The 16,953-nt window shown below is 40.1% G+C and overlaps 1 protein-coding gene across 1 annotated transcript in view; it reads left to right on the top strand.

The window, feature by feature from the left end:
- The first annotated feature begins 9,168 nt into the window (after window positions 1-9,168).
- LOC109674300 (calcium-activated chloride channel regulator 4-like) overlaps window positions 9,169-16,953 on the top strand; it is a 34,021-nt gene continuing 26,236 nt past the window's right edge. The window contains exons 1-3 of the mRNA XM_020151294.2: window positions 9,169-9,327; window positions 12,526-12,666; window positions 12,801-12,948. Of these exons, the coding sequence (XP_020006883.2) occupies window positions 9,169-9,327; window positions 12,526-12,666; window positions 12,801-12,948 (448 nt within the window). The remainder of the gene's footprint in view (window positions 9,328-12,525; window positions 12,667-12,800; window positions 12,949-16,953) is intronic.

Below are 16,953 nucleotides of genomic sequence, written 5' to 3'. Positions count from 1 at the left end.
AGCAGTAAAAACAGGGGTAATACCCCTTACCAACTGTATGGATCCCATTAGACAATGGCACGTGCTTGGTCCCATTGCTGAATAAGATCAGTGTTCAATTCATGACATCCTTCTTATTAAGAAGTTTTGTACTTCTGTCCTTGAAATTCAGGGATATCCAGAGGGTCATTGTCTATCAGTTATTTAATTTCTTAATCTTTTCTTAATTTTTCATCACTCTGATTTAGGTGCTATGGAAAGATTGATGAATGAAAAAGACACGGTAGTTCTCATGGAGGCCACAGTCTAGCAGGAAAGATAAACATTAAAAAAACACATGAAATAAATAATTAGAAGTTTTTGAAGTGATTTGATTTTCATTCAGTTACTGTATCTACACAAGATTCACGAAGTCCATCACAAATAAAATCACATCCTTCTTACACCATTCATTTTTAGATTATCAAGGTGCCCACAGATTTTCCCTCAACAAAGGACCCTTCCTATTGAAGCAGAATGTAATTTAGTAATCATCTGAATCCCATTTTGCCAAAACCAATTAGGATGGCCCAAGTCTGAGGAAAAAATGTATTCCACACCTCAGATTCCAAGATTAGAAAATGTTCAATGTCAATTCTTCTTATTAAGTGAGAAACACTGGGTCAACAAAACCTTCACAACCACTATCCACCATTCCCACTACACTAAGCACCTGTCAATACAGAAGAAGATTAGGACAGAGAAATTGGTTGATGGATTCAGGCAGTGCAGTGTTTGAAAAGAACTCCCAAGTACAGTGTAAATCTTGGGAGGTCTATAAGTCAGGAGATGGTAAACCTCACACACCAACACTGCTGGGCCACTAGATAGGCAGACTTTTTGATGCTGTTGAAATTGAAGAAATGAGCAGGAGGGAGATGATGGGGAAGACATGTTTGTAGGTGGGATCACCTTCCTATACTAAGGATTTCACATGTTTGATACACCAAGGAGTGTAGAAATTCTTATTAAAGGGTTGACACTGGAGACGGTGGCTGAGCTTACTCAACATGAGGTCTCCCATGACAAGAAGCTGTGCAGAAAGAAGGGCCTTCCATATTTGTTTGGGGGCAGCTAAACAATGATCAATGTTTGAAATCACATCACAGTTAGACAGGTGCATAAGATAGGACTCCCCTGTCCTCCTCTCCAAGATCCAAGACAGATATCCAAAGATAAAAAAAAAGAAACAATTAATTTAGATGGAGGCCATACTCTCCTTGGTCCTCTATTTCAAGCCTCTGAGAGATTTAAGTCTGGCCTGGTTTATAGGAAAGAAAGTGCAGAACATCAGCTCAGATAAAAGATGGAAGTTTTTAAGTGAACAGATTTGGTTGTGTCCCTTAGATCGGGCCTATTTACTTTCATTTCTGTCTTCTCTTTCTACATGATCCTCATCTTGTCTAGGACCACCACATCATACAAGTTTAAAGGGTTCAGATCATAGGTGAATGGCACCTTTGGAGTTTTACAATTCACAGTCTCTGCTCCATCCTCATGTGGTGACACCCTCCTCCCACCCCACCCTGGGAGAACTCACTATGTTCTCTTGCTTTAAATGATTGTAGAAATACGTAGGTGTCCTAAATACTGTACCTATAGTGGCATTTGAGTAAAAACACCTATTCACGTAATATACGTTGCAACTAAATTGTTGGAACCTTGATCCCAATGCCCTATTTTCTTCAATCATCTGTGTAATGATTAACACATTATTAGTTCCTGGTAACTTTGATGCTATTAGAAATATGAGCAATGTGCTACACACTACTCACAGTAAACCAGTCTCCAGGAAATGAGGGGTGCCTCTTATGAGAAGTGGTTTTATAGGCCTATGGGAAACACTGAGAAGTAGGAGTTTGGTGGCATCATTTAGTCTGTAACTTGAAATTTCTGCCTGGACTTATAACTAGCAACTACCAAAATGAGGTTTTCTCCAAAAATGTGTCCATGCACAGCATCCCAAATGCAGACTCTTGATCAAACATCCTTCCCTGAAGCAACACGAGGTCCACCAGATTCCAGAGAATCTATTGTGAGGGACTAATGCTACCTACTATTTAGTAGTACTATTCAGTACTATACTAAAAGCCCAGTATTTAGTGTCTGCTCCACCCCAAAATTCTCCACAAAAAAATCATATACTGTCTCTTCCTCTCTCTCTCACTCTCTCTCTCTCTCTCTCTCTCTCTCTCTCTCTCTCTCTCTCTCTCACACACACACACACACACATGCTTTCAACAAAATCTATGTGTATTTATTTAGAAATATGGTTTAGAAATCTTGTAAGCTTGATTTTGGTGAGAAAATGGTGTAATTCTAAAATACTGAGTCCATTCTCTTGTCCCACACCTTTGAATTTCCATTTAGTGTAAGAAAATCATCTCACTACTCAGTCACTCAAACCAGGAACAAGGAGTCCATCCCTTGAATCCAATTTCCTCACACTTCACATCCATTCAGTGAACAAGCCTGACTGTCGTATCTCCATAAGTTAAGAGGATGACTTGCCCTTGCCCTTTCCATGACAAGGCCTCAGTCTGTCTCCATCATCTCCTGCAAGAAAATATGGACCATAGCTCGTCTTTCTGTCTTCAGGGTATCCATGTAAACCATGTCCCATTTTGTTTATTTTTAACTCATATATTTTGGCTATTAATCCTTTGTGTGATTAATACCTTACAAAGGATAATGAATTCCAAGATGGCAGCTAGAGGGAGGAAGCAGAAAGCATGCCTCCTATAGTGAAACCTTGGAGAGATGCTGGAGACACACCTTGCAGGCAAAAACACCAAGAAGAGGCAAAACTTTGACCCCTCCACACCTCCAGCCAGTGCAGAGAATCTTCACTTCACATTAAACGGAGAAACCAGGAGGCTCCCGTGCCGCCAGACACCCGCACTCAGATGGCTTGGGAAGACGTGGACAAGGTGAGCTAAGCAGTACGTGGTACTCCCACAGACAACCCTGGGTCAGATCAGCATAGCCCCCTGGACAGACCGACCTCCAACCAGGGAAAAAAGAGAAACTGAGTAATAAGTAATAAGAACAATAAAGACACGCGGGAAAGAGGGTGGGGCGTACTGAGTGCCAAAGAGGGGGGCAAGGGAATCCTTCCCGGGACTGTAAATAAGCCGGGTGGCGCACACCCAATAACCAGGAGCGGGAAAGCTTGTGAGAGTGGTGGAGGGAGGAAAACTCCACAGGAGAGTGGGGAAGACCCACCTCCCATGTGAAGTGTAAACAAACACACAGGTGAGAGAAAGCAGGTGCAGTGTCACCTCACCCAGTATGCTTGGAAAGTGGAAAGCTTGTAGCAGCGGCTTGTGCACAGGAGAACTCTGAGTAAGAAAAGCCTGCAGGGCCAGGTAAGTGTTAAGCTCACCCCAGAGATCTGCATAAATAACGCCTCCAGCAGGCTGACAGCAGCGGGCAGGAAAGCAACAGCTGCAGATAGCCATTCACAGACCTGACTCCAGACTCTTTTTTTTCTCTCTCCCTACCTTTGAGGAGAAAACAACCAAACTACACCTGCATGCTGAAAAACTTACTGAAACTGTATTGCGTTTGAACTTGGGACACTTTGTGGGTTGTTTGTTTGTTTTTGTATTTTTTGTGTGCAGTTTTGTTCTACTTTATGTGTCCCCTTTGATGAAACAACTACAGAACAACGTCTGAGGCACCATCTCCAGGATGGAGGTTGAGACGGACACCAAAATTATTAAGACTGAAACTTCATTGCATTTGAACTTGGAGGTTTTTTTTTTTCTATTTTTCATTTTGTTTTATTTTATTTTATTTATATATATATATATATTTCTTTCATTTACTTATTTTTTGTTTTTAATCTTATCTTTATTCTTTTAATTTTTTTATTTTCAATCCTCTCTCTGTCTCTCTAATGCCTTTTCAGCTTACAGTTGATTAGTACACTGCCTCTCCCTGTTTATATCTTTGAAACTTCTTTTGTTTGTTACTTGTTTTGTGTTTTTTTCTTTCTACTTGATTATTTGTTTTTCTCTTTTTCTTTAACATCTTTGCTTTGCATCCCCTCTCACCATTCCATTCTAAATATCACTAGTGCTATTATTATAAGCCAGAAAATACTTAATTTCACACAGTACAGGGACAATAACAACACCAAGAGCAATGATGGGAAGACAGAAAAAGCAGGAAAACCAGTTTCCCCACAGCAAAAAATTAGTACAGGAACCAGAAGGAAATGAAGAAAACAGAAACTCAGATTCAGACTCCAACAAAATGAAGATAAACTATGCCAAAGAACCCAATGAAACCCACAATAATTTAAAAGAAGACATATTACAGGTACTCAATGAGAATTTTATAGAGATGATACTGGATACGGTCAACCAAAATGTACAGGAGACACTCAAGAAATTCCAAGACAACAAAAACAGAGAATTTGAAAAAGCAAAAGAAGAAAAAAAGGAAACCATAGAAGCACTGTATAAACACCAAAGTGAAACAGAGAACATGATTAATAAACAGGTAAATGAACTAAGGACAAAAATAAACAACATTAAAGAGGAAACCACCCAAGATATGGAAAACCTCAGAATTGCAAAACAAAACGGGAGGCCAGTCCAGCAGAAGTGAACAAACAAAAGACAGAATCTCAAGACCTGTGAAAAGAAAATGCAAGAACTCACCGACTTGATCAAAAGACCAAACTGGCGGCGTTATTTATGCAGACCTCTGGGGTGAGCTAGCACTCACCTGGTCCCACAGGCTTTGTTTGCTCAGAGTTCTCCTGTGCGGGAGCCTCTGCTACAGGCTTTCCCCTTTCCAAGCACTGGGAAAGGTGACACTGCCCCGCGTTGTCAGGCCTGCGTGTTTATTTACAGTTCATGCGGGAGCCCCTCTCCTCTGAAGTTTTCCTCCCACCACCACTCTCACAAGTTTTCCCACTCCTGGTTGCTGGGCACGCACTCCCGCTCCTGCTGGAGCCTCTCCTGCCCACCCGGCTTGTTTATTTACAGTCCCAGGAAGGATTCCTTTCCCCCAATCTTTGGCGCTCAGTGCACCCCACCCTCTTTCCCATGTGTCTTTATTGTTCTTACTGCTTATTAGTCAGTTTCTCTTTTTTTCCTCAGGTTGAGGTCAGTCTGTCCAGGGGGCTATGCTGCTTTGGCCCAGACTTGTCTGTGGGAGTACCACGGTACCACGAAGCTCACCTTGTCTGCGTGTTCCCAAGCCGTCTGGGTGCGGGCGACTGGCGGCCCGGGGGCCCTCCTTGTTTCTCCATTTAACATGAAGTGGAGATTCTCTGCACCAGCTGGAGGTGTGGAGGGGTCAAAATTTTGCCTCTTCTCAGTGATTTTGCCTGCAAAGTGTGTCTCCAGCATCTCTCCAAGACTTCACTATAGGAGGGCTGCTTTCTGCTTCCTCCCTCTAGCTGCCATCTTGGAATCCTATCATTAGTCCATCTTGTCCTTGAAATCTGTCATGTACATTTTATGACTACACTCATTATTCTGGTGAAACTCATTTCTTTGTTTATCTTGGGAAAGTTTGCTATGCTACTCTCCTTTTAGGGCTCTATATCTCATCCCTTTAGATGTCTGCCCTTAGGGATGTTTTACCTTGTTCTCCTTGTCTAGGGAAAGGAAATACTGTGCCTCTGCACCTGTGTGCTAAGCTAATTTAAGTATGCCTTCCTATCTCCTTTACCTAAAGCAAAGTTACTTCTGCCTTCTGTCTCTTTACATTCCCAGGGTTGCTATTTGTTCCTAGGGACATTTTTGCCATTTTATTTCCCCTCACACTTGTCCCTTACAATTTGATGAGAATTCATTATAACAACAATAAAGTTGATAAGAAATCTGGATATTTCTGATGCATAAAACATTTTAACATAATCAAAATCAACACTGATAGAATCAGATTTCCAGGAATTTCATACAACTTTCACAATACATATTGGTAAAGTGTATAAATATAATTCAAAGAAGGTTAATTTTTTTTGAGACAGGTCTCATTATGAAATCCACTTGATCCTCCTCACTCACCCTCCCAAGTGCTGAGGAAACAGGCTTAAGCAACCAATTTGCTCTAAACATCATTTATTTGACAATATTTCCCACATAATTAACATATCAAATAAGCCTAATTATCTTAACATCACTGTTTTATAGATTCTGAGATGTTCTAAGCCTTTATGGAATGTTCCAAAGTTAATTCAGTATCAAAAGAATTTACTGTATGATTTTGGTAAGTTTGTTGAATATATCAAAGGTTAATACACTTAATTGAAATAAGATCATGGACTGGTGGAGTGGCTCAAGTTGTAGAGCAGTCCCTGAGTTCAAACCCCGGAATAGCCAAGGGGCTGTATATATATATATATATATATATATGACACACAAAATAAGATCACAAACCACAGCGAAAAACTATGTAGCTAACCAGAGTGATAATTGAAATACTTCAAAACTGAAATACAGAATGTAACATAGTTAAAATTATCTTGATACCAGACTGGATTACAGTGTCTGAGTTTGTGTCCTGCAACAGTTGATGATACACGGGCCAAACTTGGACTGTTGCCATGCTTACATAACCATTCTACTATTTTCCTAGTATGTTTATTTAAATCAACTCACTTTAAAGTGAAAAAACCAAAACAACAACAAGTTAAAAGCAGTGTGGCCCTCAGTTCAATCCCTAGGACAGGAAAGAAAGAGAAAGCAGGGAAAGAAAGAAGGAAGTGAAGAAGGGAGGGAGGAAAAGGGAGGAAGAAAAAACAAACTTGATATGATTCTAACATTTGTGAAAACTCAAGTTTTATATGTTGGATACACTTTTATTGTGCACACTCTATTGAATAAATAAATAACAACTTATTTTTTAAAAGCTATCCCTCGACCTAGTCAAGGATAAAGAAACTCAACCTTCTAGGTGACACACATGAGTCTGTCTGCTTGTCTGAGTTAGATCTGGTGTGGACCCACTTAACATGGTCCTTTCTAACTCATGTCAAGCCAACCTCTGTTAGAATATCTTCCTGAGATCTCGAGTCTGATGTAGACAATGACTTAACAGCTGGAACAACTAACCTAGCACATGTCAGAAGTAGACTAGTTACAGACAGGGATGGTTTTGAGGGCAACAGAGCAGCTCCACTTCCATCTTTACAAAGAAAGTAAAAATTCAGCCAGGAAAAAGGATGGTAAACAAGTCAACACACATCTGTCCCCAATTCCAGGGTTCCCATGATTCCAGGAACAAGTGCCTGGGAAGAGCTTTTCCTCACTTCTTTTGTAAAGAGGAAGTCTCTCCTTCCAATATTACAACCAAGAAATTTCTGAATTTATTGAGGAAGTAATTGCATCTCCTCAAAAACTAGATAATCCCCTCAAACGATAGAGAAGAAGATACAAATTCTCCAGATGTCTTCAGGTTTTGAAGACATGGGAGAAGTTTCTGTCTTGTTGTTTTTAGTTAAAATAATTATCATTCACTAATTTGGTCAGTCCACCTGTCAAAACCAATTTCCTCAGTACCAAGTATTTAGGATGCGAGCATGGTTGGTTTGCCTGAAGCCACAATGCTGGAGTTAAGTGAGAGGTGGGCAGCAATAGGAAGGGAAGTCAATGAAGAAACCAGGACTGCATAGGATGTATTTGTTAATACTCTTACTCTAGGAACTCCAAAATATCACAGATATCCTGGGATTGTCAGTGTAACAGTTCTTTCATTGTACAAGGTAGTAATTCATTTAATGTACAATTAATTATCCCATGGTATTCCTGAGGGAATGAAAGAAGTGTGTTGGATGCTACCTCAGAAGACAGAATCCAGGCACACATGATGAAGCCTCTGTCTTGGAATGTGGCCAAGAATCCAGCATTGTTTCTATCCTCTTATCTGAACTCTTGAAGGCAATTTCTACTACTCTATTTTCGGTTCCTTTTGTGTCCTGGCTGCTTTTACTTTAGGATAAAATATACTTGATTTATCATCACAATTCGTAAATGACCTCTTTTTCTCCTTAAAAAGAAAATTGCATTATTGTGGAGTGATTAAATCCCTGGACTCTGAAATAAGAATGCGGGTTTAGATCCTGATTCTGAAATTCATGAGCTGTGAGGTTGTGGCAAGTTTTAAATCAATTTCTTATCACATAAAATAATATACATACTTACCTTAGAGAGCTGCACTGGGGATTAAGTAAGAGAATCTGTACCCTGGTAAGCACTGAGTAAGTATTGACTATTAACATTACTCACTCTGCCTCAATAGTAACCACAAAAGTACCAGGAGTTTCTTATATGCTTCTATGAAAACAAATCCCATTCATTCTTACTGGCCAGAATTTCTTTTTTAGTTTACTCTAGTAATTTAACTTCACCAAATCTTCTTAAATGTATCAGTCTTAAGACCTTTAAATTTGGATTCAAACTGAACTGGCCTCATTTGATAGTCTTATATTGTCTCCCATTATTTATATAATTAGTCTTTTTTTTCCCCAGTAATGGGACTTGCACAGGACCTTCACCTGCCCTGTTTTTGTTAAGGGTTTTTCAAGACAGGGTCTCACGAAATATTTGCCTGGGCTGGCTTCAAACTGAGATCCTCCTGATCTCTGCCTCCTGACTAGGTAGGATTACAGCCATATGCCGGCCCATACAATTATTCTTTAAGGGACAAATAATCTAGTGAGTAATTATATTGCTCTGAAAAATGAGGAACAACGTTAGCATTATTGGGTCTGCTCATTTATTAATTTTCACATCCCACTTTATTGAAAATATCTAAACTAGGTGAATATATTTAAGAAACTGCCCAAATATAGGAAGTATCAAAAAGTATCTTAAGAGAGGGGTAGGGACATGTCCAGGTGGTAGAGTACTTGCCTAGCAAGCACAAGGCCGCAAGTTCAAACCCCAATACCACCAGAAAAAATGTTGCATAAGAGGAAAATGTTCTGTGCCTTTCATAATTCTACTGGACAATAACATACAATAAAACTATTATATAACCTGAAGTCATGTACATTCCCTACGTGTAACATTGACCTTTATACAGGCAACATCCCATAATCAGTCAACGATGACAATTTGGGGGAGTATATATACCTGGAAAGAGACAAGGTGAAAGGAAAGCCTTCTGAGGAACTAGAGAAGAACAATGGGGTTATTCAGAGGTTTAGTTTTCCTCTTGCTCCTCTACCTGCTACAGGGGTCAAACAGTTCCTTTGTTAAGCTGAATGATAATGGTTATGAAGATGTTATCATTGCTATTGATCCTGGTGTACCAGAAGATGAAAACATAATTGAACAACTAAAGGTAAGGAAAATGGATTTCTTCTAGTTGAATTATGGAAAAGAAAATACCTTAATTGTGAATAATTCTTATGCAAATTTCTAAGTGCTCCAGGAAGTTTAAAAGCAGGGGTTTTGTAGTGAGGACAATGCTGGAGAGGGTCAAGGGAGATGGAAGCTCTAGATGGGGTTCCATCCAATCTCACCACAAGACCAAAGACAAGGCACTGGGCCTCTCTGGTCTTCAATTTCTTGGTTTGTAAATTAGTGTTCAGGCTCAAATATTCTTTAAAAAATTATTCATTGAATGCTTATGGTATACTGGAGCAGAGAGTAATAAACTAAAAAAATAAACCTCTGGCCTCGTGGAGTGTACATTCGTTCCTGAGACATAATTAATAAAAGTAAACCTGCAGGACAGGTGGTAGGTTGCTGGAGCACACAGAACCAGGAAAGAGGTACAGAGTGTGGAGAGTGACTGGGATAAAGGGAGACATGAGTTACTGTTTGGTGTAGGACAGTCAGGGAAGACCTTGCTGATGATGTGACATCTGAACAGGAACAATGTGAATGAGGGAAGAGTTTGTTAAAACCCTTAGATACAGGATCAGCATGGAGGGGAGAACAACTTGATATGACCAAGGAAACACCAGAGAATGAGCCAATGGATGCGGGTTAGTGGAAGAGGTAGCAGTGCACTCTGAAAAGACATTGGCTCTTACTCTGAGTGAGAAGAGAATCCTTCAAGGGTTCTGAGCAATGGAGGAACTGCTCCTGTGTATGTTCTGGACTCTCTGACTGCATGTGGAGGAAATGGTGGAGGGCTTGCACTTGCCACACATCCTGTATAAACACTGTTGCAGAACAGAGGTGCAGAAAGACTCAGGTGGGAAGTATTAGCCAGTAAGAAGTGATGGTGACAAGGACAGGGAAGACATAGTAGAGATCATTACAGTGTGTGATCCTGAACATATTTGGAGAGTATCAGAGACAATACTTCCTGATGGTCTGGATGGGAGTGTAGGGGAAGAAGGAAGGAAATACTGAGTCAAGGAAGACTTCAAGTCTTTAACCTGAACACTTGAAAGGATGGGAAAAAACTAAGAAAAAATGGCACTTTCGGGATCTTGAATTATTTGGGATATTTTGAAATTGATACACTTTTTAGGCATGTAATTAGAGGAAAAAGCAATCTGAATTTCAGATGATAATATTTATGTAGATATATATTTGAGTCATCACTGTGCAGATGATATGAATCCTCTGGCTGAGGGCAAACAGAGGAAGAGAAAGGCTACAGGACAAAGCCTATGCCTCTGATTTTCTGAAGTTTCTTCAGGCTACAATATTCCATGCAGTGTAATGATTGACAGTACAGCTGTATGGATTATTTTCCATTTCCCTCATATCCACATCTACTAAGGCCTCATTTTCAACTCCTTCTCTCCTGGGTCCTGACACTTATTGTTCAAGCCTTTGGTGGGCATGAACTGAGTGTGCTCAGGTGATTCAGTATGTCATTTTTAAGTTAAAGTCTATAAATTCTGATGGAGCACAGAGGTGCTCATTTACAGAAACTAATTAATTACTTTTGCAAACACTCATATCTTCATCTTCTTTGATCCAACTAGGATGTTATAAGAATTCTGAGAAGACATTTAATAGGAGTTAATAGGAATTCTGCCTAGAAAATGTTTGAAAACCATTATATTTCAGGGGATTTCAGACATCTAATAGGTCTCTAAAATCTCTCCATAACCAATGAACACACCACTATCCCAAGACAGCCATCTAGGGCCACTGAGACTCCAAAATAAATACAGTCCCTTGAGTGAAACAATGTACAACTCACACAATCATGCATAGCAACCCTATTTGTTCAATCTATAACTCAATTTGATCACCAAATACACTTTTATCTCTTATACATAAAGTCATCTCTTCAAACAGAACATAACAACCCCTTGATACTTAAATATCACTTAATTTAGAAGAGGAAGGCATTCTTCAGGAAAGGGAGAGAGTTCTTTCACCTGTCTTAGGTCAATGCTGAAGTAATTTACAACCTACCTTAGAGTTCTCCAAAGTCCTCTTCCTCCCTCCCAGCCAGTCCTCTGGGCTTTCAGTTATCTGATCTCTGACCTTCTGACTAAACCCACGGTCCTGAATGCAATCAATTTGGTTCATACAGTGCACGTGAGTCAGCACATTAGACTGTCTTAAAGAGTACCAGGAAGAGAACCTGGATTTCTGAAGAACAGTTCTAGTGTGGGCTTCTGTTAAACCAGGAAGCATCAAACAGGAGCCTATCTTGACACAACACGGTAGACTGGGATGCTTGCACCATGATGAAGAAATTAACATCATCATCCACCATCCAGGATTCCTCATGTAGTGGACTTGATCGTGTACAGTAGATGTTCTTAAGGGCCTTTCACCCATCAGTTCCCCACTAGATGATAGAATTTATGGAGGGACAATTTCTCTTACTAACTAATCTTTGTAAATTTCAGTTCATGATAATAAAAGGTGATATTATTTTCAGCTTGGTGACAAAGTAACTGTTCTGTGATCAACATTTTACCTCTATTATGGATTGTTCCTTAACCCCACACATCAAGCACCCAGCCCTACTGCCTCTCCTTGGGGTGGTGTGAGGAAAGGAAACTGCCATCTATACCAATTTCTACAACTGTCTTCCTCAGCTTGCATCAGCCCATGCTGTTTGTGACTCACATTTCTTCCAATCAGTAATGGCATCAAACAGTTTTAGGATTGCTTATGTGCAGCATCCGTTCTAGTTCATTCCATCCTCATGCCAGCCATAAAGATAGCTAGGGTAGCAATGTCCATTAAAAGAGGATAGGAAACTGAGCTTCAGAGCATTAAATAAATCAACCAAGATCTGTCACCCAGAAAGTGCTAACATCAGTAATGGAATCAAACAAATGACTCCAAAGTCCAGGTAGATATTCATATTACTCAATTCCTTTAGTCACCAAGATAACGCAGTTGCCCTTTGAGGTAAGAGGATAGAAGACTGAGAAGCCCTTCTGTGTGCAGGATGAAGCAAGAGTTTGGGATAGACAGGTGACAGAGATGGAATTACAGGCAGAGATCCTACTTATTAGTCAGTTGCTTTTGTATTAACAATGAAAAGTGGGAAATGACTGGTATGAGCCCCTACTTGGCCATTCTCACAGAATTTTTTCTTTTGATACAGGAAATAGTGACTACTGCATCTACTTATCTGTTTGAAGCCACACAAAAAAGATTTTTTTTCAAAAATGTGTCTATATTAATTCCTGAGAGTTGGGAGGACAGCCTTCAATACAGGAGGCCCACATATGAGAGCTACACACATGTAAGTGTCAATATCTTCTCTGTCAAAAAGAATATTTTCTGATGATCTCTGGTCTTGCCACAGATTGTTTCTGAGTCACTAAAAGTTTTCATTTCCATTATTGAATTATTAACAGTCATTTTAAATATCCGCAGGCTGATGTTAGAATTGCACCACCCACCGTTCCAGGCAGAGATGAACCATATACCAGGCAGTTCACAGAATGTGAAGAAAAAGCAGAATACATTTATTTCACCCCTGACTTTGTATTGGGAAAAAAGCTAAATGAGTATGGACCAGCAGGTAAGAGATTGGGTTAAAACATCTAATTTTGCAGCAAGCAGGTCTGATCCTAGGGTAAGAGAGCAGGCTTTGAGAAGTCTCTAGGTTTAATCTCAGATCTTCTGTTTATTAGAAGTGTGAGCTGAAACAAGTGATCTATTCTCCCTGTCTTATTCCAGGAAAAATGGTGAATAAATAAGTTTATACCTCATAGAATTTTTGTGAACATTAACCTAGTTAATTCAGTATGTACAGTGTTTTCAGAAATTTGAAAAGAACCAGAAATAATAAATGTTTTCTGAAGGCACAGTTAAGGCTTTAAATGTTCCAGTTCTCCACACCTAAATATTAATCAGTCACAGACAACTCCATGGAAACCAGATGTGTAGCAAGCTGGAAAGAGCCAGGATGTCAGTTGCTGGTCATAAGAAAACATTCATGGGCTGTTACTTGCTGACATTATTATTCAACCTATCTGGTTATACCAGTGAAATTATCTGAAATTCATCATCTGTACTTATTAAAAATGACAACTTCAGTCAGTTTCCCTTGGCTCACACCTGTAATCCTAGCTACTTGGGAGTCTGCAATCAGGAGGATCATGGTTTGAGGTCAGGGCAGGCAGGGAGTTCTCAAGATCCCATCTCAGCCAATAACTCGGCATGGTGGTGCACTCCTGTCATCCTAAACACATGAGAAGCTGAGATTGGGAGGATCCTGGTTCCAGATCCAGCCTGGGCAAAAAGGTTGCAAGATGTTATCTCAATGGGAAAAGGCTGTGTTTGGTGTCACTTACCTGTCATCTCAGCTACTGTAGGAAGCTTAAAACAGGAGGACTGCGGTCCGATAGACATGAGCAAAGCAAGTCCCTATCTCCAAAATAACCAGAGCAAAAGGGCTGCAGGTGTGACTAAAGTGATAGAGCAACTGCCTAGCAAACGCAAAGCCCTCAGTTCAAACTCCAGTACCGCCTCTCTCTCTCTCTCTCTTTCTCTCTCTCAGACATGCACCAGCTTCCTCATGAGCTCTTGTTCTACCGACCTAACTGGGGGCAACTGGAGATGCAGAAAGGACAAAAGATAAAGAAAAACATGCAGAAAGTTGGGGTCGGGTGTGATGGGCTCTTGGATGTAGACGCACAACAGCTGCATTGCTTGTTTTCTCTATTATTCTCTTCTTTTACTTTGCTTCTTTTCTTCTCTATTCTTTATGGCCTTACTTCTTTACTATTCTTTAAAACCTCGCTTCTTTTCTATTCTTTGAAGTCTCTTTCCTTAGACTTGCCCTGTCCCATGTTCCCTTTTAAAGTCACGGTGCTCAGACTTACAGATAAACAACAGCAGCCACATCTAAAAACTGCATTCCCATAATTCAAAATCTCAGTCATTAGACTTGCACTGTCCCATGTTCTCTTTAGCTCTTCTTTAGCTTAGCTTTTTTAATGCCTATGTACAAAGTTCTCGGTGCAGAAAGCTGCTCTGGGGGAGAACACAACAGACAGTAGCAGCAGCAGCAGCCTCACAAGCAGCCCATAGCCAGCCAATCAAAATTCCACCAATCCATCCATCAATACCTCCTTCAGTGAGTCTTTTATATGCAGTGGTAAAGAAGGAGATGGAGCAACAGTTGTCAGGGAAGGGAGTGACACTGTAACAAGAGAAACCTGCTTTCCTATTTCTTTCTCTAAATGTAAACAACTTAGGAAAAGCAGCTGAGCTGCATTTTCCTTCACCCCCTTCTGTGGCTGGGGCCTTGCCAAACTCAGCCTGTAGATCATTGAGCAAAACTGTGCTTATGTCAAGCTCTCATGGGCTTTTCATAATCTCAACCCACAATACATACACTGGCAATTTCATCTAGATTAATCTAAATGTTAAGATCAGTTTTCCAAATGAATGTGCTTTACCCACATTACTTTAAAAAATGAAAGTCATTGTTAAAGATTGGCCCAATTCATGTCACTATTCACAGAAAAGTCTCATGAATCCTCGCACAATCCTCTCCATTGCCTGTCCATTGAGCATTCACTAATTCTCTTGTCTGCCAGCACTCAGCCAGTCCTAGTCATTATCTGGACTGCTTTCCCTACTCCAATCTTAAAAGCTCCATCACCCCCCACATCCCAGTGTTACCTGTTCCTCATATATTATCCTAACCAGATGTCCCTCATATGTTCTCCTTGTCTGCTTGATCCAATGCACCCTCCTCACTGTACCTTATTTCTAGCAGGCATAACCAGTGAAGTCAGTCACTTCAACCACAGGTAGAAATAACTCAATTCCCTACCACACTTATCCATAGTTTTCATGTAACTTACTAAATCTTTAGGGCTGAATGACCCAGTCAGTCTCTTTGGCTCCTGTTATATGTTATTATAAATTATAATATTAATTCACATCACTACAAATACAGTTTCCAAGCTCAGTGGAGCCTTCAATGCTTTTAACAATATTTTTACTGGGCTTATCTCAGCACCCTTTCTCATTTCCCATAGAAGCTTTCTAAAATTTCTACCATTTTCTCAAGATCTCTAGCCACTCTTTTTACTCTCACTCCCATCAGATGACAAGTGTCTTCAATGAGCAAATAGAAGTCCCCACCCTCATCTATACTTACATTTATCTCTATCATTTTTACCAAGGAAAACTATCACCAACTGTCATAGAACAGGAAGATTTCTCTTCAGGCCAATGTCTCCATCTGAGCTCTTGATCTTTCCATATCCCACACCTCCCCTTAGCCTCAACCTTATTCTTTTTTTTTTTTGTCTTTCTGATTCTGGTTTATTTCACTTAACATGATGATCTCCAGTTCCATCCATTTTCCTGCAAGTGACACAATTTCAATCTTCTTTGTGGCTGAACAATGCTCCATTGTGTGTGTGTGTGTGTGTGTGTGTGTGTGTGTGTGTGTGTGCATGTGTGCACGCGCGTGCGCGTGCGTATGCGTGTGTGTGTTCATCAGTTGATGAGCACCTAGGCTGATTTGATAGCTTGGCTATTGTGAACAGTGCTGCTATAAACACAGGTGTGCAGATATCTCTACTGCATGCTGACTTACGTTACTTTGGATATATGCCTGAAGGTGGTATAGCAGGATCATATGGCAGTTCTATTTTCAGTTTTTTGAGGATATTCTATAATGATTTCCATAGTGGCTACCTCCAATTTTTATTCCCACCAGCAGTGTTTAAGTTCCCTTTCCCTGCATTTCTGCTATAACTTTCTGTTGTTTGCTTTCTTGCTGATAGCCATTTTGACAGGGTGAGATAGCATCTTAGTGTTTCCTTTATGGTTAAAGAATTTGAACATTTCTTCATTTGTTTATTGGCCATTTGTACTTCTTCTGAGAACTGTCTGTTCAATTCATTTGTTTACTTATTAATTGGATTATTTGTTCTTTTGGTGTTTTTTTGAGCTCTTTATCTATTCTGGATATTAATCCCTCATCAGATGAATAGCTGGCAAAGATTTTCTCCCATTTGTCGGCTATATCTTTACTTGGATAATTGTTTCCTTTGTTGTAAAGAAGCTTTTTAATCTGATTCAGCCTTATTCGATACTGAGACAGTAAGACAGGTCCCACCCTTCTCCAGACAGGTCTTTATTCCATAATGGTATGGTGTATTTGTGTGTGTGTGTGTGTGTGTGTGTGTGTGTGTGTGTGTGTGTGAAAAACTCACATTCTGCAAACCATGCCCTAACACAGGTTTTAGAAAAATAAGACGAACAAGAGAGCCCTCAAAATCTATGCAAATTTGTGGTAACAGTGGTGACAATAACAAAGGAAAATCGATACTTGGAAAGTTAATTTGGGCCACCCAGGCAGAAACTCCAGGTTCTGCCTGGAGGCTGCCATTAGTAGACAATAAAGTGTGTGTACACACATGCACACAAATGCACACACAGGATAGAAATTCTATTACAAATAACAACAGACAGCCCAACTGAGATGAGAATGAAGATGGAATGGAATTCTGAGTCACAGGGACTGCTTTTAAGGTGGGTGGGAGCTGGGGCAACCTGA

This window comes from Castor canadensis, chromosome 7 (genome assembly GCF_047511655.1).
Source record: "Castor canadensis chromosome 7, mCasCan1.hap1v2, whole genome shotgun sequence".
In the NCBI taxonomy this organism is placed as follows: domain Eukaryota; kingdom Metazoa; phylum Chordata; class Mammalia; order Rodentia; family Castoridae; genus Castor; species Castor canadensis.
The sequence above is the reverse complement of the archived record's forward strand: the minus strand, read 5'-3'. Positions and strand labels throughout refer to the sequence as shown.